Raw genomic sequence first — 21,990 nt, 5'->3', positions numbered from 1 at the left:
AGTATATTCTTAAATACAAATTCAACAACACTTATACAACGTCAGCGTCGGCGTAGGAGTCGGCATTGGCATCAATTTCAACTTCAACTCAACTTCAACCTTAACCCTATATTAAACTCAACATACAACTTAGGACAAACCCTAGACCTAACCCTAAGCACAAACAAGCTCCACCCTAAGCTCCACTCTAAGCTCCACCCTAACCCACGCTTAACCTTCACTATAAACTTTACGTCATACTATGTAGTTCCAACTGTGTAGCACCAACAGTGTAGCTCCAACTATATAACTCTTTCTTTAATATATAACTCTTAAAATATAACTCCAACTCCAGCTCCAACTTCAACTCCAACCTCATAGTTTAATCTTAAACCCTTACTTTATAACCCTATACAGAACCGTAGCTCTAACCCTAACCCGACGCATACCCTAACCCTAACCCCAACTTGTAACTACACCTTCCGACTAAGTTTATACAATAAAGAGAAGAGAGTAGAAAGTAGAGTGGAGTAGAGTGGAGACAGGGTTAGGGTTAAGGTTAGGTTAAGCGGAGCTAAAGTAGGGTCGGTTAGGGTAGGCGTAAACTTGAACTTAACTTAAACTTATTGTATAAACTTAGCGTATAAACTTAAACTTAAACATAAACTTAAACATAAACTTAGACTTAGTGTGAAGGGGTAGCTCCACCCTAACCTCTAAGCATAGAATGCCAACCCCAACTCTTCACCCCAACTTCAACTCCAATACATACGCCAAACTCCACTGTAGCTCCACTGTAGCACCGCCGTAGCACCGCTCTAACCCTAACCCTAACCCACACCAACCCTAACTACTCTCCAACCCTAACCCACACCCTAACCCCAGCGACACCCTAACTCCACTCAACTCCCACTTTATATACAAATCTCCCTTTCAAAAAACTTTATCTTTTATTAAACTTTTTAAACTTCTTTTTAACTTCTTCTCCACTTCTTCTAACTTCTTCTAACTTCTTCTTATTCTCTCCCCTCTTCTCTCCTCTTTAAAAATACCTTTTTCCGCCTCCTTCGAAATCACGTATGTATCGATCGTATGAACACTCAAGGTCCTTACGAACGCTGCAATATTATGCGTTACGGATTTGCATCAGAAACAGGAGAAGATCCATTTATAAATGGACGTCTCTCAAATGTACTTGAAACAGATGCAGATCATCAAGAATTACGACGAGTAACACTTGAGAATATCTCACTTTCTATGGAAGAATTGGCAAATAAAGTTCGGGAGGAGGAATGCGGTACACAATCAGAGAAATACAGACAAGTATTTGGGATTAGCTGGTTTTTAAGGGATTTTATAAGGAGAAAAAGGGTTTTAAAGGGATGTAGGTTAATGAGGAACTGTGAGGCGATACCAGATGTAGCGGTTCCTCGAAACCGTATCTACGCACATTATGTATCGGTATGCGCGCATGAAAGAATAAAGCCGTTAAATCCGGCGTCGTTTGGGAAGCTTGTGAGGATGGTATACCCGGATATTAAGACGAGAAGGTTAGGAGTGAGAGGACAATCGAAATATCATTATTGTGGAATGAAACTTCGTGATGATCATCTTTCGACACATATAAGTCCTAGTAAATCGGAGCTTAAGAATGCACATGAAGAAAATTCGACGTAAAATAAAAGGAAATGAGTGTAAAAATTAATTAAGGAAATAGGTATGCAGAAAGTGTACATACATCGTCATTTCTTAAAGCATTTGATCCATTATTGGTACATTCTAATGTTGAGACGGAAAAGTCGTCGGATCCTTTGATTAACTTTGTATTTAAGTCGAAGCATCTTTATTTTCCAACATATTCGTCAACATCGAATTCTAGTGCAATGTCGCCATTAGCGTCGTTTACATTGCCTGATATTAATCAATATATTCCAGCAGATGTAGATCCGGATACGAAGAACACGCTTATTTCATTATATACGTCACATTGTAGCTCATTGATTGAATCGATTCGATATATGAGATTAAAACAGGTGATTTTTTTTTTGATAAAAAAGAAAGTCTTTTATACATTGTTTTAGTTTCTTACGATTACATCTTCTTTTCATAATTCCCTTACAGTTCCGGTTCAAAAACTTCTTTCATCACCATTCCTAGCAAATTGGGTTCAAAGAGCAGATTTCGAAATGTATAGGGTAAATCATTTAAATCAATATTTTTTTCCAAGATATGACATATTTCATTTAGGAAATTATACGATTATTATCACCACTTGCATTACAAGTGGTACCACCTCAAATTCTTTCATCATTACGTGTTCTTTCATCAACCTTGATTAATCATATTACACATACATTATCGATTCATCCTCAACATTTCGTTCGTGCTAAGGTTATTCCGGCAGTCGCTTTTTCAGCACTTTTATCAAGACTTTTACGTGTTAATGATACAGCACATGCAGCAGCACGATTTTTAACCAATCCAGCAGATAGAGAATTAATGAGAAATGATTGGCTTAGGTATATTGATGCACGTGCAATTGTAAATCGAGAACTTCCTTGTAAAGAAGATGAGGCAGTCAAAATTCTTGATGACGTCATTCAACTCTTATACGGATCAAATCAATTAAATATTTCTAAAAAAAATTCTACAAGTAAAGTGGGTTCCTCTTCCATTTCATCAACAGATACATCACAAACCGATCATTCAATAAATAATGACGGTACAAACACTTTAGACGGTTCATTAAATCGTTGGGCCGACTTCTTTTCCTCTTTACCAAGTCGTTTTCCAAACATTTCTCCAAAATTATTTCTTTTATGTGCCGGAACCGTCGAAACCGCTATTCTAAGAGAAATCACTGTAGCCGGCGGTGAATCCTTTGGCGCTTGGTGGGTCGTACGTTGTTGGATCGACGAATGGTTATGTTGGATTAGTGAACGTGGAGGTTTTCTTGAAATACAATTACTCGAACAAATAAATCCTTCTTCTTCTTCTCTAGAAAAAAATACTGATACACAAGCACTTACGGACGACCCCAATACAACACTGGCTGTCGCATTGTGCGTCGATCCAATCACTAATGGTTCCATTGAGACTCATTTAGATTCCAAAAATGACGATTATATCAATATGGTTTTTAATGCAAATGGAAATACCGGCGATGATCCAACTTAATCTTATCATTCAATTCGCTTCATTTACTCCTCTTTTCATACATTTTTCTTCAAAATCATTCTCTTTCTTGCTATGATGATCTTCATTGTCACGTGACTGGAAGCTTCTCGAACCCTTCGAGACTTCTTACTCGGACCTCAAGAATATAAAAAGGCGGGAGATCCCCCTCGAAACCAAATAATTACCAAGAATTATTAAATATAGGTAAATGGAGAGGACATAAAATATAATATGGAGATGTATAAAAATAGATAGAAATAAGCATGGTAAAAGATCTTAAGCTATATCGGTATTTAGAGATTGGTCCGGAAGCGGATGAGAATGCTATACGTAAGGCATATCGAAAACTAGCATTGAAATATCATCCGGACAAGAATCCATCGGGTACGGAGCGATTTAAAGGTTTTGGGAAGAATGGGTTGCGTTTGGCGTGTCTGATTATCTTATTTTCACAGAAATTAGTCTTGCATATGAGGTTTTGAGTGATCCAAAACGTCGACAATTATATGACCAATATGGGCTAACGGAAGGGCAACCCCAGGCAGGACCGGGCTTTTCGGGGGGACCAGGGGGGTTCCAAGGGTTTTCCGGACGAACCAGTAATGGACAATCATTTTTCTTTTCTACAGGTGGACCGGATGGAGGAGCACGATTCCATCCATCATCTGCAGAAGATGTATTTGCATCATTTATGAAGAATTTTGGAGGAGCATTTGGAGGGGAATCGGATGATTTTGGCATGGGAGAAATGTCAGGTGGTTTTGGAAGGTTATTTAATATGGGAGGGAGTGCAGGTGTACATGGAAATCATATGGGATTTAGAGGAAAAAAGGAAGAGCCAGAAAGAGAAATAGTTACAAAGGCGCTTCCGTTAACCCTAGAAGAGTGAGTATTTACACGTTTGTTTTTTCATTCATTCATTCATTCATTCATCTTTTTCTCACTATTTATTCTAGATTATTCACTGGTACGACAAAACGTATGAAGATAAAACGAAAAGTTTACGGTAGTTCGGGTACAGTACGTCAAGAAGAACGTTTCCTAGAAGTTCAAATAAAACCAGGATGGAAACCCGGTACTAAAATTAAATTCGCCAGAGAAGGCGATGAAAAGCCTAATGGTACGGTTCAAGATATCCATTTTATCATTGAGGAAAAGCCACATACGATGTTTAGAAGATCGGGTGATGATTTGATCACCGAAATGAATCTTACTTTGGTCGAAGCGCTTACTGGATTCTTAAAAATGATTACTACTATTGATGGCAAGCATTTAAAAGTTACAAGTGCTAATCCGATACAACCTAATCATGAAGTTTGTTATCCTGGTCATGGTATGCCACTTTCGAAAAATCCCTCCACACGTGGAAATTTAATCGTTATTTTTAAAGTCGCATTTCCAACTACACTTTCTCCCGAGAAAAAAAACGCACTCAAACAAATATTTTCCTAAACGCAAGTATAAGCTTTGAAATGTTTTAATGTATAATTCTTTTATTCCTCAATTCTGGTATTATATAAATAGTCTTAATACGGGGTTTTAGTAAAAAAAGGCAAAAAAAGCAGCGAAATCAAACGTTTTATTTATGCTTTAGATTTTCATTATACATAAAATGCACTTATCAATATTATAGGAATGATATATCATATAACCCTATTGTAAAATAGTTATATTTTTGATTTATCTTTTTTCTTTTTCTCTATTTTTCTTTTTTTTCCTGATTTATCAGATGTCTTTGATTCATCCATTCTGTCCTTCTTTCTTTTCTCTTTTACCGGAATATCTGTTATTATAGATGCCGATTTATCTTGCATTGATTCAGCCTCTGTCGTTTTTTGACTACATGGTTGTTCAGATGGCAAATTATAATCTACATATGTAGATTTCCATTCTTCAGGCGTTGCATCATTAACTCTTCCATATTTCTAAAAATATTTAATAAAATATCAAATAAATAAATAAAAATATTAACATCAAGTTTCCCTTCTTTTTTCAAAATCTTTTTCTTTATACTTTGAGGACCTAAGCCCCATCTTCGAGGATATGTATCTCTTTCCATGATACATCGTTTAATTTTAGCTACAACTCCATGATCACATGTAGATAATTCTACCATTGACATTTGAGCAATGCCTAAAGCAATTGCTTCACCTTTTGTCGTCATAAGTACAACCTCTTCATTAAGTTCAATACCCGACTCTATAAAAGAGATTAATCAATCTAAAATAACCCAATAAACATACCATAACGAAGTAAACCAGGAATCATTAATTTAGCACCATAGCAAATGGCATTGACTGCACTATCTTTAACAACAATTCTTTTATAAGATACAAGAAGAGATTCTAAAGGACGAATAACACGCCTTAAATATGTTTCATCTCTTGTATTGTCATATTCCCATTGTGCATCAAGAACTTTTAAAATTAAAAAATAAAAAATAAAAAAAATATTAAATACCATCATGCATAGTAACTATACCATCCATTTCACTAAGACATCCACTTCGTATACGACGAAGCTCTTGCATATGAGCTCCCACACCTAATATAAGACCTAAATGAACACTAATACAAACATTAATATATATAAAAAATATTTTTTTAAATATAAAAAACCATAATGTCCTAATATATGTCCCTGCCTCACAACTAACACGAAATAAACCCAAATGTCGATCATTATCAAATTCAAGAAGCTTAGATTCATGAATTGTACGAATTCGAAGCTGACGTTTAACCTATTAACACTTTCAATATACTTTTTTAAAATATACACAATCCTACTGCAGAAATAAGAGGAGGACGTTGAAATAAAGCACCTGTTAACATTTCCAGAGACTGTGCAAACTTTTTCTCCGATGATAAAGCATCATGAAATCGAATTACACATACATATTCTTTTCCTGCACCTTGTTGTGATTTAACTAATCTTGTAGCCTAAAAATATCATTCAAAAAAAGTGCTACTTGTAGCTATATGTTACTCTATCAATACAGACTACCAAACATCCTTTAAAACTCAATTTTTAGACTTATTATATAATTTTTTTTAAAATACCTGTTACTTTAGGATCTAAAGCTATAAAAAATTAGAAAAAAAGAACATAAATATATAGAATATATTATTTACTTCCTGAATGTCCTGTTTTCTCACAGCGCAGTATCCTTTTAATCCATGCAACCACCTATTAAAAAAAATATTTAAAAAAAACCTTAAAAAAACCAAATTCTACTTCATGAGATGACGGATTTGCTGGTTTATCAAGGTTAATAACTCCTGAACTTATATACGCCTTAATATCTCTCTTTAAAGGCGATGATCCATGAGGAATAGGTGTATAATGACCTGTTCGTATTACCAATTTATCATAATTCTTTAATAAAAGAGGCCAAGTAGATGTATCAGCATTTCCTGAGAGATTCTCTGGTTTAATTAAATAATCGGTCTTTGTCTGAATATCAGCAACAGAACTCATCTCAATATTGTGTATAAAATAGATAAACTAAGTTTATCGCAGAAATATTTCTTTACGGAAGACCTATTTGTATGTATAAAGATAGTTGAAAAAAAAACAAGTGCTGAAAGGTTTTCCTTAATATATCTTTCCTATTTAAATCCAATTGAAATATAAAAGTTTATAATTATAAATATAATTTGTAATAAAAGAAAGAAAGTTGAAAAAAATGAATCAAGAACGATGAGTAACCAAAGAATTGATAACATTTTCGCAAGATCTTATAATTGAAAGTCTTTTTTCATCAGAAGATCTATTTGTTTCAGATAAAATAATCCTAATATTAAAATAAATAAGAAAAAATAAGAATAAAAAATACTTTTCAAGAAGAAGAATGGCAGTTTGAGGTTTTATACGACTATATTTCTTAAGTTGTATATCACTATTAAGATATTCCTCAGGATTTTGAGATAAAATGAAGTTAAGACTTTGTCGTAATTCCAAAAAAGTATCAGCATAAGAAATACTTGGTTCACTAAGATCTTGAACAAATCTTTCTAAATATCGTAAATCCAAATCAAAATTTAAAATAGAATTTTGATTAATTTTTTTTGAACTTTTATTTAATAATATTTGCTAAATAAAGATAAGTAAAGATAAGAAATGATATAAGAAGTAACCATCATGGATGAAGCAAAATGATCAAGTGTTCCAAAATATAAAAACGTTTTAATTGAACTAGGAAGATTGTGTAAAGTAGAATTCATTACAGTTGTCAAGTAAGAAACCATTTCAAGTAAATAAGAACTTGGTTCTTTTTGTTTTGTTGTAGATTGCCTTCAAAATGGATTAAAAGAGCCAATTGAAATAAATTATTTACCAATCATAATCTGAAATCTCCAAAAAATCGTCTATTTTAGAGGTAACCAATTCTAAAATATTAAATTAATTATATTGAAAAAAAAAAATAAAATTAAATACCAAATATTCGTTTTTCAGCATCCTTAATAGCATTACGAAACTCTGATTTAGCCCTTAATTTTAAATTAGTTGCTTTATCAGAAGTTTGTATTTTTAATAATAAAGAATCCAATTCATCACATGCTTTTTCAAAATGTTCAAGATTGATTATGATCTGTACTAATTGTGATAAATTATTTAAACTTAATCGTTCAATTAATTTCTTTTTAACATTTCCAACTAAGAGCTCGTCCAAAATCTATATTTTTAATCAATATAGATATGAAATTGTATACTTTTTTTTGTTTAAAAACCTGTTTTAAAATATCATCAATATCATGACAATGATTATAATATCCCTCAGCAAATTTATAGTATTTATTTACAAAATTTCGAATATCTACACAACACAAGGGATATACTTGAGAAAATGGAAGAGTAACAGGAAATCTATTTTAGATTAGTACTGCTATTATCATATATGAAAACAACATGATTGAATTAGGAGAATTGCCAGGGTTATACCAACTAACATCCAATATTTTCTGATAATCTTCCATATTACTAATAACAATAGGCATATAATCATCCTCAGTAACAATTTGTTCGAAATCCTTACTAAATTGTGCCTTTAAAAGTCTTGAATATGTTTCAAACAAGCTTAATGAAAAATTATATAACTTTTTCATAGAATAATCATATGTCTATTCAATATATTAAAAAATTATATATCTATATACCACAAATTACCTCAATTGTTTGTATAAATAGTAAGATAAGAGACTTTATATCTTGAATTAATTGAAGGTCTTCAACATCCTTAATACTATTTGAAATATTTTCAATCAATTTATCACACAAAGAATCCCATAAAGAATCAATCTAGAAAAATAAGATAATAGAAAAGAAAACTTGTTTAAAACCTCTTCTTTAGAGCGCAAAGCGTTTATTTTAACCAACGTCTTCTTCTCTATAATAACAAAACCAGCAATATCATGTAACAATAAACGAATAGCAGATAGATCTTTGTTTTGAATTACCATTGAATAAGGAATCAAAAGATCTTTCTGCATTCTGCGATCATTTTCATAACTTGCCCGAAACTCATCATGAAGTCCAAGCTCATCATAAATATGAAAACACTCAAACAAACATGTAAAATCTATTTGAATTTGATCATTGGATGTCACATCAACTGAAACACTTTAATAAATTGTAGGATATATATAATGTACATCTTACAATCTTCCCATTCACTTAATACCCATTCTACTGGTGAATTAAATTCACATGATTGTAAACGAGGATTCATTTTAATATGTTGATTCCACATTTTCTGTCTTTCAAGAGTCTTTTGAAACGCAAGTTGACCCACCTTAGTAGAGCTTATACGTAAACTAATCCATATCATTAATATTGAAAAAAAATACAAAAAATATACGTCAAAAGCCACTCTTTCAAATCCCTCATCACTGCATCCTGTATTCTTTGCTTTATACTTGTAATAGAATCGCCTATACCAAAATTAAACATAATTTCTCTCAAAAACTCAATAATAAAAATTTTACATATATTTTTAGCAAATCTAAACCCCAATATATCCTTTAAATGAAGCGTTTGCAACTCATCTAATGACTAAAACAAACTTTAACAACCTCCCAAAAAAAAAATCCATAATAACCCTTAATGCCCTATAAAACTCCTTATTTCCAATCCATTCATAAATCTTATTAACTAGTCCAAGAACTTTTAGACATGTATGTATCATTTCTGACGCTTCTTTCATATTTTGACTCATTTGTCGTGCTTCTACTAACGCACGTTTCTAACACTCATTTAACACCATATAAAAATACAACAAAACCCTTCCATCACACCTTAGACGCTAATAAAGACACATTTTGCTGAATATCCCAGTTTAAATAATGCAATTGATCCGACAATACTAATATAGATTGACGGACATTCAAAAGTCGTTCAATCGACTCAATAAACATCTAAAACAATAAGATAACCATTCCATCCTCTTCATCTACTACTTGATGGTATTCTGAACATGTTTCTTCAACTTGTCGCTTCTTCTGAGAGGACCATATCGTCCAAACCTCTAATAACTCATTCTGAGCCCCCGATTCACATGCTTTTTTCAAAATAGGCATCAATTCCTCTACATAACTACTCCCCAAGACACACTGTTGAATTAACTAAACCCAAATATCAGAAAAATCCTTATAAACATGTATTTCATCATGATCATCTCAATCTCATAACCCTAAACCCAATTCTCTAATAAAACTCCTTATAAACCCTTTAAAACTCTCTTATTTATAGCTCTAAACCTTCTATTTATCCATAAATCATTACCTCTTCAAAATCCGCTTCTTTAAATTCTCCCATTTTTCCTCGTTTTTTTATTAAAAACTATTAAAATTTAATAAAAATCCTATTTTTATTTTTTATCCGAGGTTTTTTCCTAAAAACATCTCTTAACATATGAATCAACTCGAATACGACCTCAATCAACCTACTTAAGAGCTTTCCGGACGATACTTTATCCTCGACAAGCCGTATAATAATAATACAGATGGTTTTTACTAGATTCTCTATGAATTTATCTATAAATCTATGATATCTTAAAATTTCTTTGTTATTTGGTCTTTTCTATCAGGATTTATATTGGAATATATTAGAATAAGATATTCAAGAAATAAGAAGACATTGAAATGAATATGTTATAAATGGTTCGTGCAGAACCCAGTTTTTTATAAAGGGATTTTATCTTTTTTATTTCTATTTATTAGAACTGGGATATTTGCAGAGATAATCGGAAGAAGATTGAAAGAAGATTGGAAGAAGATTGGATAGAAATTGGACAAGCAAGTTATAGGATAATGGTTATAAAAATTCAATTCGAATAGTGTAAACCTTTTATTCAACGATATAGGATTTATCATTAACAATTTTTGCTTTTGCTATTGCTTTTGCTATTGCTTAAACAGAAATTACAGCTAGACACGATACTATGATTTCTTTACATATTATACAAGTCTTTTTTCATTTTTATTATTACTAATATCTCAATACATATTCAATTATTTCTAACTATTTAGAATACCTATTTCTTAGGGACTTGATATAAAATATTATTAGTAGAAAATTTCAAATTTATTTAAAATAATGGGTAATTATTAACTGGTATTTATATTTTACGTATTAAATACGACTTTACAAATGGAAAACTAACAATAAAAAGAAAAGAAATAGATAACAATTATTACTCTTTTATCTTTTAATAAGTATGAAGTAGTATGTATAAATAAAAGGTTATATTATTTTTGAGGGAACTTTACAATTATATTGGGAGTAGATTTATCTATATTTTTTATCTTTATTTTTTTCTTAAGTATAACACTTGGTATACAAGTAAGAAGGACAATCTAAGGGAGCTCACTCGAACCCTAACCCGACGCATAACCAACCCTAACCCGACGCATAACCAACCCTAACACAATGCAGAACTAACCCTAATGCATAACCAACCCTAACGCATAACTAACCCAATCTTGCACTAACCCATTATAACCTCAACATACCCCAGCCCTATACCATGACCTAACTCACGCAACCCTAACCCACCACACTAACCCTAACACACGCCCTAACCCTACACACTAACCCTACACACAACCCTACCAACCCCATCCAAACGTATACCAAATACAACCCCATTCTTAAACATATCTACAGCAGAACCTAACCCTAAGCTCAATACCAACCCTACCATAAGCACAACCCTAATCCAGCGCAACCCTAACCCCAGTGCAAACCTAACCCTATCTCAAACTTCACCCTAACCCTACCCCCCCTACTCCTACCTAACCCCCTATACAAGCATAACCCCTACTCCTACTTAATCTCCTTTAACCATCTCATAACCCCCTTTCCCGTCCCTCTCACTAACCCTAAAAATAGACCTTTTCATCCTCTTTATAGTAACACTCATCTATCCTAACCCAAGATACCCTTGTCTAAGCGCGAGAATTGATCGCATACAACTCAGCATTCTTAGTCAGTTTTTGTCCATCAATTGATCCATTTCAATTTTGATTTTACTCTTGAGATTCTATGTCAGACTTAACCCTCCCCTGATTGAAGCGCCATACGATATCCAAAGATCGAAAAGCATAAATACGCGTGGCCTATGCTCTGGCCGCATAAAAAAATATAAATAGATGCAAAATCCTCATTTTAAGGGGGAAAAAAGTATATCCAAAGACAGTCTATCAAGGGATAGTCCAAAAGAGACGTGTATATATTGGACAATGGCTTGAAATACCAAGTATACGTGAGATGTATGCGTCAGAAGACGCAACGCGTGACGAGAACCCTACTACAGAGGATTTGGGGGCAGAAGAATATCAGGGAGGAGAAACATATGAGGATAGTACAGCAAGTTTTGATGAGGCCAAATTTTCGGTACCGGAGCTGGATAGTAGCCCATTTCGAAGCTCAGTGACACAGTATTCAGATGGGTTTAGTCATAAAGATCAAGATCTCGAAGAGCTTGGGGCTATTCCATCGACGCTTTTTGATTCTCCAGTATCTAAAAATGGGAAAGAAACGGGGCAGGAGAATCGGGCAATTAAACGTACTCATAGTGAGCGTCTATCTAATACACCATTGGGGGGGAAATCGCCCAAGCTATGGCAGGAAGGGTCAGGTTTGTGGAAAGGAGGGTTAGGGTTAGGGCAACATAATAAAGAGGGTTAGGGTCAGGGCTAGCATCGTTTTATAGCAGTAATTTATCGACGTATGCGATAGCAGGAAAATCAATTGTAGAGAAGAATGTTGCGCGAAGCGGAAAAACACAGGGTAATCATACGAGTTCGAGTATAGGAATATCAAGCAGTCTATCAAAATATTGTGAATCAGGGGTGAATTTTGAATCGACGCAAGAGACGGAGAAATCGACGAAATTATTCGATTATTCGTTTACGGAATCATTAGGATCGTATGCTAAGCAGAAATTGGTGCAAGAAAATGTGACGAATACGTCACATTTGGCGTATTCGGAGAAATGGACGTCTATTCCGAGTCGATATCTTCAAGTGACGAATTTGCCGAAAACGATGGAGACATGGATGCTTAAAGAGATTTTTGAGGTTTATAGGGGAAAACGAAGGATTTAGACGAGTCGCTAAAAATAAAGTAGAAATTCGGAGATATACAAGGAATCTTGTCTAAGAATCTTCGTAGTGATGGATCGGTTATTGTTGGATTCTATGATGTTCGTGATTGTATCAGAATTCAAAAGCAACTTCGTCATTATCGATTTTTCAATGACCGGTATTTAGAAGCGCAATTTTGTTCCAAAACAACGTTAATAGCTGTAAGTATTTAACACTGTCCTTTACTCACTCACTCATCACTCATCCTTATACTTCTTCTTTCTTTTTTCTAATGTATTGTTTGGCATGTACTTATTTTTTCGTTATAGATGTCGAAAGGGGGTACATCACTTCCATTTCTTTCGGAAAACGAGGGAGAAATCATCATTTCTCTTCAAGGATCTGGAGATTTATCCAAAAATGTTTTGTTTAATCTTTTGTCTTCATATGGTGACATTCGCGTAATCAAATCTCCCTCTACAACAATGAAAAAAACAATTATTTGCGAATATTTTGATATTAGAGATGCTATGTTAGCCGTAGACGAGTTAAACGGCAGAGTGGTTCAGGTAAATCAAGAATCACATTTCCATATATGGGTTATTTGTAATATTTAATAATGATTATAGAATAATAAACTTCATGCTACATTTTATGAATCGGGATTTATTTCCTGGAAAATAGTATCGAATGAATTACAACATTTACAGGATAAAAATACCGTATTAGATCAATTTAAATCCTTGGATATTTCTGAAGGAGGTTTAAATAATGTTTCAAATGAATATTTAATAAATCATGAATCAGCCAATGTTGTTTCACGTTCTAAACTTTCCCCTCCTTTGGAGTTTTTCTTGAATAAAAAAGGATCTAACGGACCTATTATGGATCGATCAAATTCGGTTCCGTGTTACTTTCTTCAAAATGAAAAACCACCTTATACAGCATCAATGTCCAATGGTTCTGGCAATATCGATTATTACAAACATCATAATGTCCGTAAACCTACTAATCTTCATATCAGCGATAATACTAGCTATGTTCATTTAAACGATCGATATACCAAGATAAATAGTTATCTTCATTCTTCAGCAGTAAAAGAAGCGCTTGAAGAAGCCAAAGTAGAACCGCATAATCCGGCATTTATCCCGGGTAGTCCTTCTAATCAACGTCAAATATATTCAGCAAATATGAAACGAAGCATTACGCATGATGGTGTTTGGATGGAACATTCGCCACCGATAACTGAGCATTTGCCTCTTAACCTAAAATATCCTTTTGATGTGTTAAAAATGATTGGCAACTCTAGCCCTAGAGCAAATTTGATTACGGAAAAAAATAAAGTGAATTATGATAGAATTACTCGAGGCTTGGATATGCGTACAACTATTATGATCAAAAATATACCGAATAAATTCACACAGGTGAGTTTCCATCATAAATATCATTCAATCGGCTTATGAATGAATAGCAAATGTTGCAAGAATATATTGATGCAACAAACCCGAAAACCTATGATTTCCTTTATTTAAGAATCGACTTTAGAAATCGTTGTAATGTTGGTTAGTTTCATTACATCATTTTATTAGGGGGGAGAAATTTGATATGGCTTAGGTTATGCTTTTGTAAATTTTATTGACCCTATTTCTATTGTTACTTTTGGTCAAGCTCGTGTTGGGACAAAATGGTAAATAACAAAAAGGAATAAATAAGCATTATGCTAAAATTAATGTTTCCAGGAATCGATTTCATTCAGATAAAATTTGTGATATTTCATACGCCAATATGTATATATCTATTATCTATTTCATTATTCGTAAAGCTAAATTTCAAATAGTCAGGGAAAAGAATGTCTTATTGAGAAGTTTCGTAATTCTTGTGTAATGGACGAAGATCCATCTTATCGCCCTAAAATTTTTATTTCACATGGACCGGCAACAGGAGAGGAACAAGAGTAAATTGATTTATGAAAGATTAATTATCATTATTAACTCTTATATAGATTTCCTGCACCTAATAATCCGAGAAGGAAATTAAGATCAATTGTAAGCGCACAACAAATCGGTACAATTCTTTCATGCATCAATCCATTACTTATACATTCTAGGGCTTTTCCCTCCTGTTGGATCAAGAGCACCTTGGTGTGCACATGAAGAACAAGCATTTCTATGATTTTTATTTTTTTTTTAAATATTTCAACATTTTTCTAAATCTTGAAGTTTTGCAATTTTTTTCTTTATTGGAATAACTATTTTATATAAACGCTTGGTTTGGTTTGGCATATTAAAGCATTTCTGTAATAGTGGGATTTATAATCCTTCAAGAATTTTTATAATTATTATAGTAGATAAAAGATCATTTTGTCATGATCGTATTATTGGTAGCATTTGTAGTAGTATTCATATCTTGAAGCTTTTTTATATATTTTTCTATATCAAAATCAGATGTATCTGTATGTATAATGTCTTCTGAAAACCGTTGTGATACAAATTGTGAAGGTCCCCATGATTTACTATCTGCATCCACAAGACGAAGTTGAGGTGAATCATTGCTAAAAGGCAATGAATCACTTAAAAGTTCTTTCCAAGAAAATAAAAGTGATAAAGTCCTATAATGCCAAGGATTAATATCTATTAGCCATGCTCTAGATTTTGACGGGGGAATATAGATATCAAAAATGACTTGAAATATTAGTAAAAAAAAAAATACATAAATATTTACAATTTTCATCAGGAAAAGTATCTTTTAAATAGGAATTGAATAGATCCACAGCAAGAGATATAACAATTGGTCTTAATGATTCAAGAAATGCATAATATTTCAGATCACGTTGAGAAATACCTTGTCAAAATTAATAAAATACAACAATATCAAACTTATACCTATAAGACAACGTTGTTTAACAAAACAACGAAATTCCATAGATGGAATTATTGTAAACCATTGTTTCAAAACAAGTTCATATTCAACATGAACATCAGGAGATGATATACAATCATCAAAAGCATGAAATAAATCATGAGCAATAAAATCTGAGCTTTTAAAAAGAAGATATATATCAGAAGAAGTTGTACAACGTAAATTTCGACTTGATGTAATCCATGCTGCATCCTACAAAATAAGATATAAAACTTAAAATTAAGGGTAAAAACTTTAGGTGAAGACCAATTAAGCTTTGGAAAAACTGCTCCATTAAGTGATTCAATTGTACGAGTAATTTCATCATCCAAAGCTTGAAAAGCAATAACTGGATTCTAACAAAAAAAATTAACAATTTCGCTTATTTAAATTCTATAATTCACATCTGGAATATCCATTATTTGATCTGCTGATTCACTTATTGAACTACTATCTGAGTCTTTATCACTACTTAACATATGATGTTAAAAAAAAAAAAAAAAAACATAAATATACATTCCACATGGAAGAACAATGCTATCTTGACTCAAATATGCAATAAACTCTGGAGGTAAAGGCTTAATTATTCTGGCTTTAGGTGTAATAGAACGATAACGTGCGTACCATACAGAAAATGAACAATGAAGAATACAAATATCGGATAAAGGAGGAAAATTAGATAGAAAGGCCTCGTCAACGCTTAGATCCATAGTATAAGGCGTCTTAATGGCCTTTTTCCTTAAAATTATTAAAATTTGCAGTTCAGTCTAACCGATTACCATAGCAACGGTTGTCAGAGCAACCTTAATACAGAGAAAGATCCTTCAAGATTTGGATGTTTGATTTTCTCCATGAAATGAAGCGTGGATGTAGAAAACCATAGCCTTTAGACTCAATTCTATAGAGCCGAACGGTATCTGCATTTTGAGTATAACAAAGTCTCCATACACCTTCTTGATCAGGGACATTTTGCTTTAGAAAAGAAAGCAATTGAGACATCCAAGCGAGAGCAATATTACCATTGAAAGCAGAGGTTTTTGAAGGAATTGATTGAGTTTTATATTCTTCAATTGATTCAAGATAACCATCATCAGTACGAAAACCGACGATTATTCTTGGTATACCAAGTAAAAAAGACTGGGACCTTAATAAGATGAAATAAATCAAAGGAAAATAAGCAATTTGTTTTTTTTTCTTACCAAAATTTGAGCAATTTATGAAGTTCAAAAGTTCTTCGAGCTGAATGACTAGTTAATGAACGAGTTGTCTTAAGTTCAACATAATTAGGGACAGGATTTTCAGGTGGATCAGGTTTAGCATCCCAAGCACAATCTACTTCTCCTCCCATAACGAGAGTTGTTTTATCAAGACTAGTACGAACAACAGAGCAATATTGAACATGATTATTAACAATAATGTCATTTCTATGTTCAATTTGATAACGAGAACAATTATCCCAAGTATCTGGAAGAGTTGAAAGTGCTAAAAACAAGTTAATATTAATTAATCAAGTATAATTTAACATTATACTTTCAAATTTATAACCCCAAAACCGCATGAGTGCTTCTTGTTCACTAGAAGGTGGAATAGCTTCCAAATTATCTTCAATAAAGCTAAAAATATTTCAATTGATATATAAAAAATAAAGAAATATACATAGTGTGCTAAAGAATGTCAATCAAACATATAATAAGATAAAAATGATAAATCTTTGGACAATTTAAAGACAATAGATTTTACTAACCTGAAAGCGAACAATATTAACTGCCCATGCAGTACGTCTATCAAATGGTGTACAAAGGAATCGAGTTAAAATACCTAATCATCTTAAAAAATCTTAAAAATATACATGGATCAAGACCTCTCCATGTCAAAAAATCTACAAAACTACGTTGGAAACCATTTTGACGCTCATATTCACATAATGATAATAATAATCCATCAAGATGCTCATTAATTCTCTCATCTCGTTCAATACGCTTCTCAAAACCATTGGAAAGATTCGATCCAACAACTGGAGGGTAATAATACATCTAAATATGAATAATTCATATTTTTCTTAGAAAGATTCCTACTAAAGACGACGCATCATATCTTAAATTTCGCTTTTCATCATAACTAAAGCAAAAAAGCTCAACTGGCTGTTTAAAAACAGGCACTAATCCTTTCAACCGCTCAAGCGGTTCAATACAAAAGGTAGCCAGTATAAAACAATTGACAATAATTATTAATTATGACGGATCGTACACTTTCATACTATTCATACAAACTTCTCTACCAATTTCAAATCTAAATTAAAACTATATACAACGTTTCAATGGCATATCTACATGCTAATCATCCTTAAAAATATATATTTTTATCAAAATATTCAATAAAATACTAGAAATCTTATACCAAGGTCACGTGATTTCAGGTCGATCGGTATACATATAAATATTTATTTATAAACATTTGGAGGCTTAAAAATAAAAGAATTAAGCATGTCATCAAAGCCACTTAGACGACAATTATTCGGGATTCGAACTTCATTAATCCCGAGCGTTTCTATTACAAATGTTTTTGGGCAAGAAGTATCAACTTTATATGAGGATATAATGGACCCATCATCATTTACAACATTACAATTCCTGGAAACACCAGTACCAGGAACAGAAGAACAAGATCAAAAAATTAGTGAATAAAACAAAATTATAATATAATTTTAATAATAATAATTAGTGGAAAAAACAAAGCAGGCAGAAGCGTTACGAAAAATTTATACAAGTGAGCAATTTCAACATAAAGGTAAAATAATGAAAGAAATGAAATAACTAATGAACAAAGCTCTTGGAGAAGCGGTAAGAGAGAGTTTAAAACGTATAATTCAAGATTTAAAAGAAGATGATTGGATGTATGAAGCAGAAGAAACGAATTCAACCATGTCTAGTCACGTGAAAGTCACGTGACTAATAAGAAAATTAATCTATGAAATATTAAGCAATCCATAGAAATTAATCAAGTGTATCGTGTAGATTTGATGGAAGATCACCAGGCATATCGGATTGATTAATAAATAATTGATTCATAAGATCGTTCCATATATTTTTTGAAGAATGTTGAACAGGAATATTAAAATAAAGATGACCGATTTTTTCAAGAGACTAATTGTTTAAATACAAGAAAACATAAGAATTAATATCTTACGGGTTGCCATGAAGGAGCTTTTTTTAAAGCATCAGTATAATGTGCTTTTAGAGTATGAAATAAATCGACAGTACCTCTTTGACAAGTTAAAATGAGAAAACATAAAAAATTCATCAATGGTAGAGAAGGAAACAAGATAACATCAGCAACAGAAGATGATAAAGTGTGTGTTTGAACTTTTCTTTCTTCTACTAAATAATGAACTATTCCACGATAACCTCGAATAGCAGAAGCGATATTATAAAGTATAAGATAAGGAAATACTATTCGTGAAGCATAAAAAGGAGCCATATAAAGATCATCTTCATAAAAATAATCGCAAAGAAGATCTAATAAGGGTTTTACACTTTCATTTGTTCCAAGTACCAAATGTTTTTCTGCTTCAAAAAGGTTTCCTTCTTGTGCTAAAAGAACACCTATATTATGATGAAGATCAGCATCACCTACAGATGTTTCTCCCCATTTACTGGACCATCTTGGATAAATATTAAACTTATTTATCAGAGATTGATATAACATACGCTAATATCTCATTAATAAATCGTTTTCTTGTAGGTTCAGATGATCCATATAAATATAAAATATCAAGAAGTCGAGCTAAAAATATTCAATTTATTATTTCAATGTAAATCGTTTAAACACTTTTACTACTGGTATCTGGCCTTAATTCCATTAAATTATAGACTTTAACTATATATAGTGCTAAATCACTACCACTTGCAAACTGGCCCTCTTTAAAAAACCTTTTAGATGCATCATAAAGCATGTCTATACATGATACATATTCACATGCTTTAACATATCTTGATTCATTTATTTATTATCATTATTATTTCATTATAGATATATATACCTATTTGCTATCGTCCGTAGTAACTGATGAGCTTCATAATATTGCTTATCATCCAGACTATTATAGATATTAATAATAAATATATGAAAGAAATAAATATACAGTTTTTGAGATTTAATTATATTCTTATCTTGTGTTAAAGACATGTCTAAGAATCTGTGTCCCGTCGGAATCTCGAGAAAATATAGATAAAATGTATAAAAAAAATGAAGTAAAAACACAAATATTTGAAGTGACAAAGACCATATTGAATATAAATACCATTGTTTATTAATTATCCATTTTTTCGTATTAAAAAAGTATAAAAAGCCGTTATAATCCAACATAAAAAATTTAATAAAGATCTGAAATTAATATACCAAAGCCTTAAAAGGGCTTAGAAATAGTAAGAATAATAAAATAATTCCGAAATGTACAAAAAACTAGAAAAAAAATGAGTATGATGAAATTTATAAAATGACATACATCATAACGTTGCCAAAAACGTAAAGAATCCCTTAAATTAAGAATAATAAAAGGCTGTGCAATATATCCCCATGTTAATTGCATAGTTAGTAATGATAATATATCATAAAATATTTTGTATCTATTTGGCTTCAAGTCTTTAGTTAAAAAAAAAGGTCGAATATGTTTTCTAAAATATTTTCCCAAAATTTGTACAAATGCTCCAGTCATAAAAGATACTATACAAATCAGAAATGATAAGTATAAATTTTTAAAAAATATTATATAGGAATGTCTTACAATAATACCCTGGATAAACTAAAAAAAATAAGAGAAAAAAATAAATTAAATATTACTTACATCCATGCCATAAAGCACTAACCATAAATGTTATGAGAGAACCTTTAAATTTTGTATTATTGTCACGAGATATTACTCTTAAGTAAACATAATATTTTAGCCACCGATTTGTACCTTTATTCCAAGCTTCAAACAATTGTTTAACATTCTGTGCCGTTTCAACATCATATGGATTAATATTTTCAAGAGAACTATGAATAATATTGCCATTGGAGTCTCTTATAATATCACTTATACCCGATAAAATACATGAACCTTCAGCAATTGACCAAGCACCGTAATATTTTAAACGATGTGTTATTGATAAAGGAATAAGATAGAATAATCTAATGCCAATTAAGTTTTTTTTCCTTCAAAACAGATGCACCCCCAAATTACCTGTAAATTCTAGTTGTTTGAAGGAATTCATCAGAAAGAACAAAATCTGTAGAAAAATATAAAGACATTAATTGAAATAAACAAAGATAAAATAAACCATAAACAAATTTCTTTAATGCATAACCTCCATCTTCTTTGAATAGCCGTTTTTTAAAATTATTATCATTTTTCTTGTTAGATATAGAGGAAAAAGCACCATTGGTTAGCCAATTATAATAATCAGCCATATCAAAATAAGGTCCTACAAAAAAAGAAGGGAAAAAAAATACATAACCAAGATAATCCAGTAAAGATGGAACTTCTTTTAAAGAATATTCCTTCTGTTTCTGTGTTAACGTCTAAAAAAAAATAAGAAAAATCAAAATAGACACTTATCTTACTAATAAATTTTGTTGACCATCATATATATTCCATGCAAGTGCTGACAACTTCATACAAAGAACCATCTGTATAGATGTAACATCCATAGATGAATCAATATTAAAGAACTGACGATAAAAATGACTATTTTTTATATAAAATTATTACCAAATTTCTTATATATTTACTTAACACTCAAATGTCCCATTAAAAAAATAAACACAAAAACTGGCATAGATTTTCCCTTAAGATATTTTACAATAATATATGTCCCATTCGCGCTAATAAGCACTGTTTGAAGCGCATACCAAAAATTAAAAAGAACCAAAAAAAAAACAGAAATACTGCATTTTCCATGAATTTTTAAGCGAAAAAAAGCACATTCCCATACATAATATTAAATATATTTCTTAAATATGGACTTTTCGTAGGTAATTTCCTCAAAAAAATAGCAAAAGGATACGAAAAAATAAGACATCCAAGAAGTTTAAAATTACCAATAGAAATACCAATAGCTTGAGCAATTGTACCAATTAACCACTCAATCCATAATGGTGAATCATCTGGATACTTTATAACCACTGTTCCTAGCGTAATTCCTGTTAATAAGGCACTTTTTATACCCATTTTAAGCTGACAAGAAATTTTGACGTTGCAGCTGGCAGTTGGACGGGCACAATGTCACGTGACAAGGAGTCGAATTCACGTGATAACAAGTCGAATTCACGTGACAAGGAGTCAATATCACGTGAAATTTTTTATATTCACGTG

The 21,990-nt window shown here is 31.8% G+C and overlaps 12 protein-coding genes across 12 annotated transcripts; 4 read left to right on the top strand and 8 right to left on the bottom strand.

Moving 5' to 3' along the window:
• Positions 1 to 21: 21 nt before the first annotated feature.
• T552_04159 (hypothetical protein) lies at positions 22 to 358 on the bottom strand (the record flags this gene model as incomplete). Its single annotated transcript, XM_018372210.1, has 3 exons — positions 22 to 106; positions 148 to 199; positions 241 to 358. The coding sequence occupies 3 exons, from the start codon at positions 356 to 358 to the stop codon at positions 22 to 24; spliced, it is 255 nt and encodes an 84-aa protein (XP_018225398.1).
• Positions 359 to 1,064: 706 nt separating this feature from the next.
• T552_02335 (hypothetical protein) lies at positions 1,065 to 3,202 on the top strand. Its single transcript, XM_018370880.1, has 5 exons — positions 1,065 to 1,319; positions 1,368 to 1,652; positions 1,697 to 2,012; positions 2,061 to 2,174; positions 2,227 to 3,202. The coding sequence occupies exons 1-5, from the start codon at positions 1,072 to 1,074 to the stop codon at positions 3,154 to 3,156; spliced, it is 1,893 nt and encodes a 630-aa protein (XP_018225397.1). The 5' UTR covers positions 1,065 to 1,071; the 3' UTR covers positions 3,157 to 3,202.
• A 217-nt stretch (positions 3,203 to 3,419) lies between these two features.
• T552_02334 (hypothetical protein) lies at positions 3,420 to 4,608 on the top strand (the record flags this gene model as incomplete). Its single annotated transcript, XM_018370879.1, has 3 exons — positions 3,420 to 3,558; positions 3,612 to 4,041; positions 4,113 to 4,608. The coding sequence occupies 3 exons, from the start codon at positions 3,420 to 3,422 to the stop codon at positions 4,606 to 4,608; spliced, it is 1,065 nt and encodes a 354-aa protein (XP_018225396.1).
• Positions 4,609 to 4,777: 169 nt separating this feature from the next.
• On the bottom strand, positions 4,778 to 6,679 carry T552_02333 (centromere/microtubule-binding protein CBF5). Its single transcript, XM_018370878.1, has 10 exons — positions 6,391 to 6,679; positions 6,288 to 6,342; positions 6,216 to 6,236; positions 6,142 to 6,167; positions 5,943 to 6,095; positions 5,775 to 5,896; positions 5,617 to 5,723; positions 5,400 to 5,573; positions 5,129 to 5,355; positions 4,778 to 5,081 (listed from the first exon to the last, which is right to left on the bottom strand). The coding sequence occupies exons 1-10, from the start codon at positions 6,631 to 6,633 to the stop codon at positions 4,824 to 4,826; spliced, it is 1,386 nt and encodes a 461-aa protein (XP_018225395.1). The 5' UTR covers positions 6,634 to 6,679; the 3' UTR covers positions 4,778 to 4,823.
• A 167-nt stretch (positions 6,680 to 6,846) lies between these two features.
• Positions 6,847 to 9,969, bottom strand: T552_02332 (hypothetical protein; the record flags this gene model as incomplete). Its single annotated transcript, XM_018370877.1, has 16 exons — positions 6,847 to 6,949; positions 6,992 to 7,248; positions 7,293 to 7,449; positions 7,493 to 7,544; positions 7,594 to 7,831; positions 7,887 to 8,022; positions 8,065 to 8,276; positions 8,323 to 8,454; positions 8,496 to 8,767; positions 8,815 to 8,969; positions 9,014 to 9,086; positions 9,141 to 9,207; positions 9,254 to 9,397; positions 9,450 to 9,569; positions 9,612 to 9,776; positions 9,937 to 9,969. The coding sequence occupies 16 exons, from the start codon at positions 9,967 to 9,969 to the stop codon at positions 6,847 to 6,849; spliced, it is 2,316 nt and encodes a 771-aa protein (XP_018225394.1).
• A 1,127-nt stretch (positions 9,970 to 11,096) lies between these two features.
• On the bottom strand, positions 11,097 to 11,575 carry T552_04158 (hypothetical protein; the record flags this gene model as incomplete). The annotated part of the gene is made up of 5 exons (XM_018372209.1): positions 11,097 to 11,140; positions 11,179 to 11,199; positions 11,254 to 11,399; positions 11,448 to 11,455; positions 11,498 to 11,575. The coding sequence occupies 5 exons, from the start codon at positions 11,573 to 11,575 to the stop codon at positions 11,097 to 11,099; spliced, it is 297 nt and encodes a 98-aa protein (XP_018225393.1).
• A 301-nt stretch (positions 11,576 to 11,876) lies between these two features.
• T552_02331 (hypothetical protein) lies at positions 11,877 to 14,957 on the top strand. The gene is made up of 11 exons (XM_018370876.1): positions 11,877 to 12,292; positions 12,343 to 12,734; positions 12,785 to 12,961; positions 13,070 to 13,309; positions 13,370 to 14,164; positions 14,212 to 14,302; positions 14,355 to 14,427; positions 14,480 to 14,527; positions 14,578 to 14,694; positions 14,743 to 14,804; positions 14,848 to 14,957. Exons 1-11 carry the CDS (start codon positions 11,923 to 11,925, stop codon positions 14,910 to 14,912), a joined length of 2,430 nt encoding a protein of 809 aa, XP_018225392.1. The 5' UTR covers positions 11,877 to 11,922; the 3' UTR covers positions 14,913 to 14,957.
• A 138-nt stretch (positions 14,958 to 15,095) lies between these two features.
• Positions 15,096 to 16,376, bottom strand: T552_04157 (hypothetical protein; the record flags this gene model as incomplete). The annotated part of the gene is made up of 6 exons (XM_018372208.1): positions 16,155 to 16,376; positions 16,043 to 16,109; positions 15,893 to 15,994; positions 15,623 to 15,851; positions 15,462 to 15,581; positions 15,096 to 15,421 (listed from the first exon to the last, which is right to left on the bottom strand). The coding sequence occupies exons 1-6, from the start codon at positions 16,346 to 16,348 to the stop codon at positions 15,096 to 15,098; spliced, it is 1,038 nt and encodes a 345-aa protein (XP_018225391.1). The 5' UTR covers positions 16,349 to 16,376.
• Positions 16,377 to 16,442: 66 nt separating this feature from the next.
• Positions 16,443 to 17,671, bottom strand: T552_04156 (hypothetical protein; the record flags this gene model as incomplete). Its single annotated transcript, XM_018372207.1, has 5 exons — positions 16,443 to 16,782; positions 16,838 to 17,120; positions 17,169 to 17,240; positions 17,367 to 17,456; positions 17,500 to 17,671. 5 exons carry the CDS (start codon positions 17,669 to 17,671, stop codon positions 16,443 to 16,445), a joined length of 957 nt encoding a protein of 318 aa, XP_018225390.1.
• Positions 17,672 to 18,076: 405 nt separating this feature from the next.
• Positions 18,077 to 18,632, top strand: T552_02329 (hypothetical protein). The gene is made up of 3 exons (XM_018370875.1): positions 18,077 to 18,314; positions 18,360 to 18,425; positions 18,465 to 18,632. Exons 1-3 carry the CDS (start codon positions 18,122 to 18,124, stop codon positions 18,584 to 18,586), a joined length of 381 nt encoding a protein of 126 aa, XP_018225389.1. The 5' UTR covers positions 18,077 to 18,121; the 3' UTR covers positions 18,587 to 18,632.
• T552_04155 (hypothetical protein) lies at positions 18,632 to 19,850 on the bottom strand (the record flags this gene model as incomplete). Its single annotated transcript, XM_018372206.1, has 6 exons — positions 19,780 to 19,850; positions 19,678 to 19,734; positions 19,467 to 19,627; positions 19,346 to 19,421; positions 18,825 to 19,299; positions 18,632 to 18,781 (listed from the first exon to the last, which is right to left on the bottom strand). Exons 1-6 carry the CDS (start codon positions 19,821 to 19,823, stop codon positions 18,632 to 18,634), a joined length of 963 nt encoding a protein of 320 aa, XP_018225388.1. The 5' UTR covers positions 19,824 to 19,850.
• Positions 19,780 to 21,846, bottom strand: T552_04154 (hypothetical protein; the record flags this gene model as incomplete). The annotated part of the gene is made up of 8 exons (XM_018372205.1): positions 19,780 to 20,099; positions 20,143 to 20,360; positions 20,422 to 20,439; positions 20,482 to 20,807; positions 20,860 to 21,197; positions 21,240 to 21,363; positions 21,408 to 21,563; positions 21,611 to 21,846. 8 exons carry the CDS (start codon positions 21,844 to 21,846, stop codon positions 20,028 to 20,030), a joined length of 1,488 nt encoding a protein of 495 aa, XP_018225387.1. The 3' UTR covers positions 19,780 to 20,027.
• Positions 21,847 to 21,990: the final 144 nt, after the last annotated feature.

This window comes from Pneumocystis carinii (assembly GCF_001477545.1).
Source record: "Pneumocystis carinii B80 chromosome Unknown supercont1.10, whole genome shotgun sequence".
Classification (NCBI taxonomy): Eukaryota; Fungi; Ascomycota; class Pneumocystomycetes; order Pneumocystales; family Pneumocystaceae; genus Pneumocystis; species Pneumocystis carinii.
This window is presented reverse-complemented; position numbering and strand designations above follow the sequence as displayed.

What these genes read in the sequence shown, in the direction of transcription:
- T552_02331 (XM_018370876.1), top strand. Translation starts at nt 11,923, where the DNA reads ATGTATGCGTCAGAAGACGCAACGCGTGACGAGAACCCTACTACAGAG. An exon ending in TAGAAATCGTTGTAATGTTG is followed by an intron (nt 14,303 to 14,354) that starts GTTAGTTTCATT and finishes GATATGGCTTAG; the next exon opens with GTTATGCTTTTGTAAATTTT. An exon ending in GCTCGTGTTGGGACAAAATG is followed by an intron (nt 14,428 to 14,479) that starts GTAAATAACAAA and finishes TAATGTTTCCAG; the next exon opens with GAATCGATTTCATTCAGATA.
- T552_02333 (XM_018370878.1), bottom strand. Translation starts at nt 6,633, where the DNA reads ATGAGTTCTGTTGCTGATATTCAGACAAAGACCGATTATTTAATTAAA. An exon ending in ACATATATTAGGACATTATG is followed by an intron (nt 5,724 to 5,774) that starts GTTTTTTATATT and finishes TGTTTGTATTAG; the next exon opens with TGTTCATTTAGGTCTTATAT. An exon ending in TCCTGGTTTACTTCGTTATG is followed by an intron (nt 5,356 to 5,399) that starts GTATGTTTATTG and finishes TCTCTTTTATAG; the next exon opens with AGTCGGGTATTGAACTTAAT.
- T552_02329 (XM_018370875.1), top strand. Translation starts at nt 18,122, where the DNA reads ATGTCATCAAAGCCACTTAGACGACAATTATTCGGGATTCGAACTTCA. An exon ending in AGAACAAGATCAAAAAATTA is followed by an intron (nt 18,315 to 18,359) that starts GTGAATAAAACA and finishes AATAATAATTAG; the next exon opens with TGGAAAAAACAAAGCAGGCA. An exon ending in TGAGCAATTTCAACATAAAG is followed by an intron (nt 18,426 to 18,464) that starts GTAAAATAATGA and finishes TAATGAACAAAG; the next exon opens with CTCTTGGAGAAGCGGTAAGA.
- T552_02335 (XM_018370880.1), top strand. Translation starts at nt 1,072, where the DNA reads ATGAACACTCAAGGTCCTTACGAACGCTGCAATATTATGCGTTACGGA. An exon ending in GCACATGAAGAAAATTCGAC is followed by an intron (nt 1,653 to 1,696) that starts GTAAAATAAAAG and finishes TTAAGGAAATAG; the next exon opens with GTATGCAGAAAGTGTACATA. An exon ending in CAGATTTCGAAATGTATAGG is followed by an intron (nt 2,175 to 2,226) that starts GTAAATCATTTA and finishes TATTTCATTTAG; the next exon opens with GAAATTATACGATTATTATC.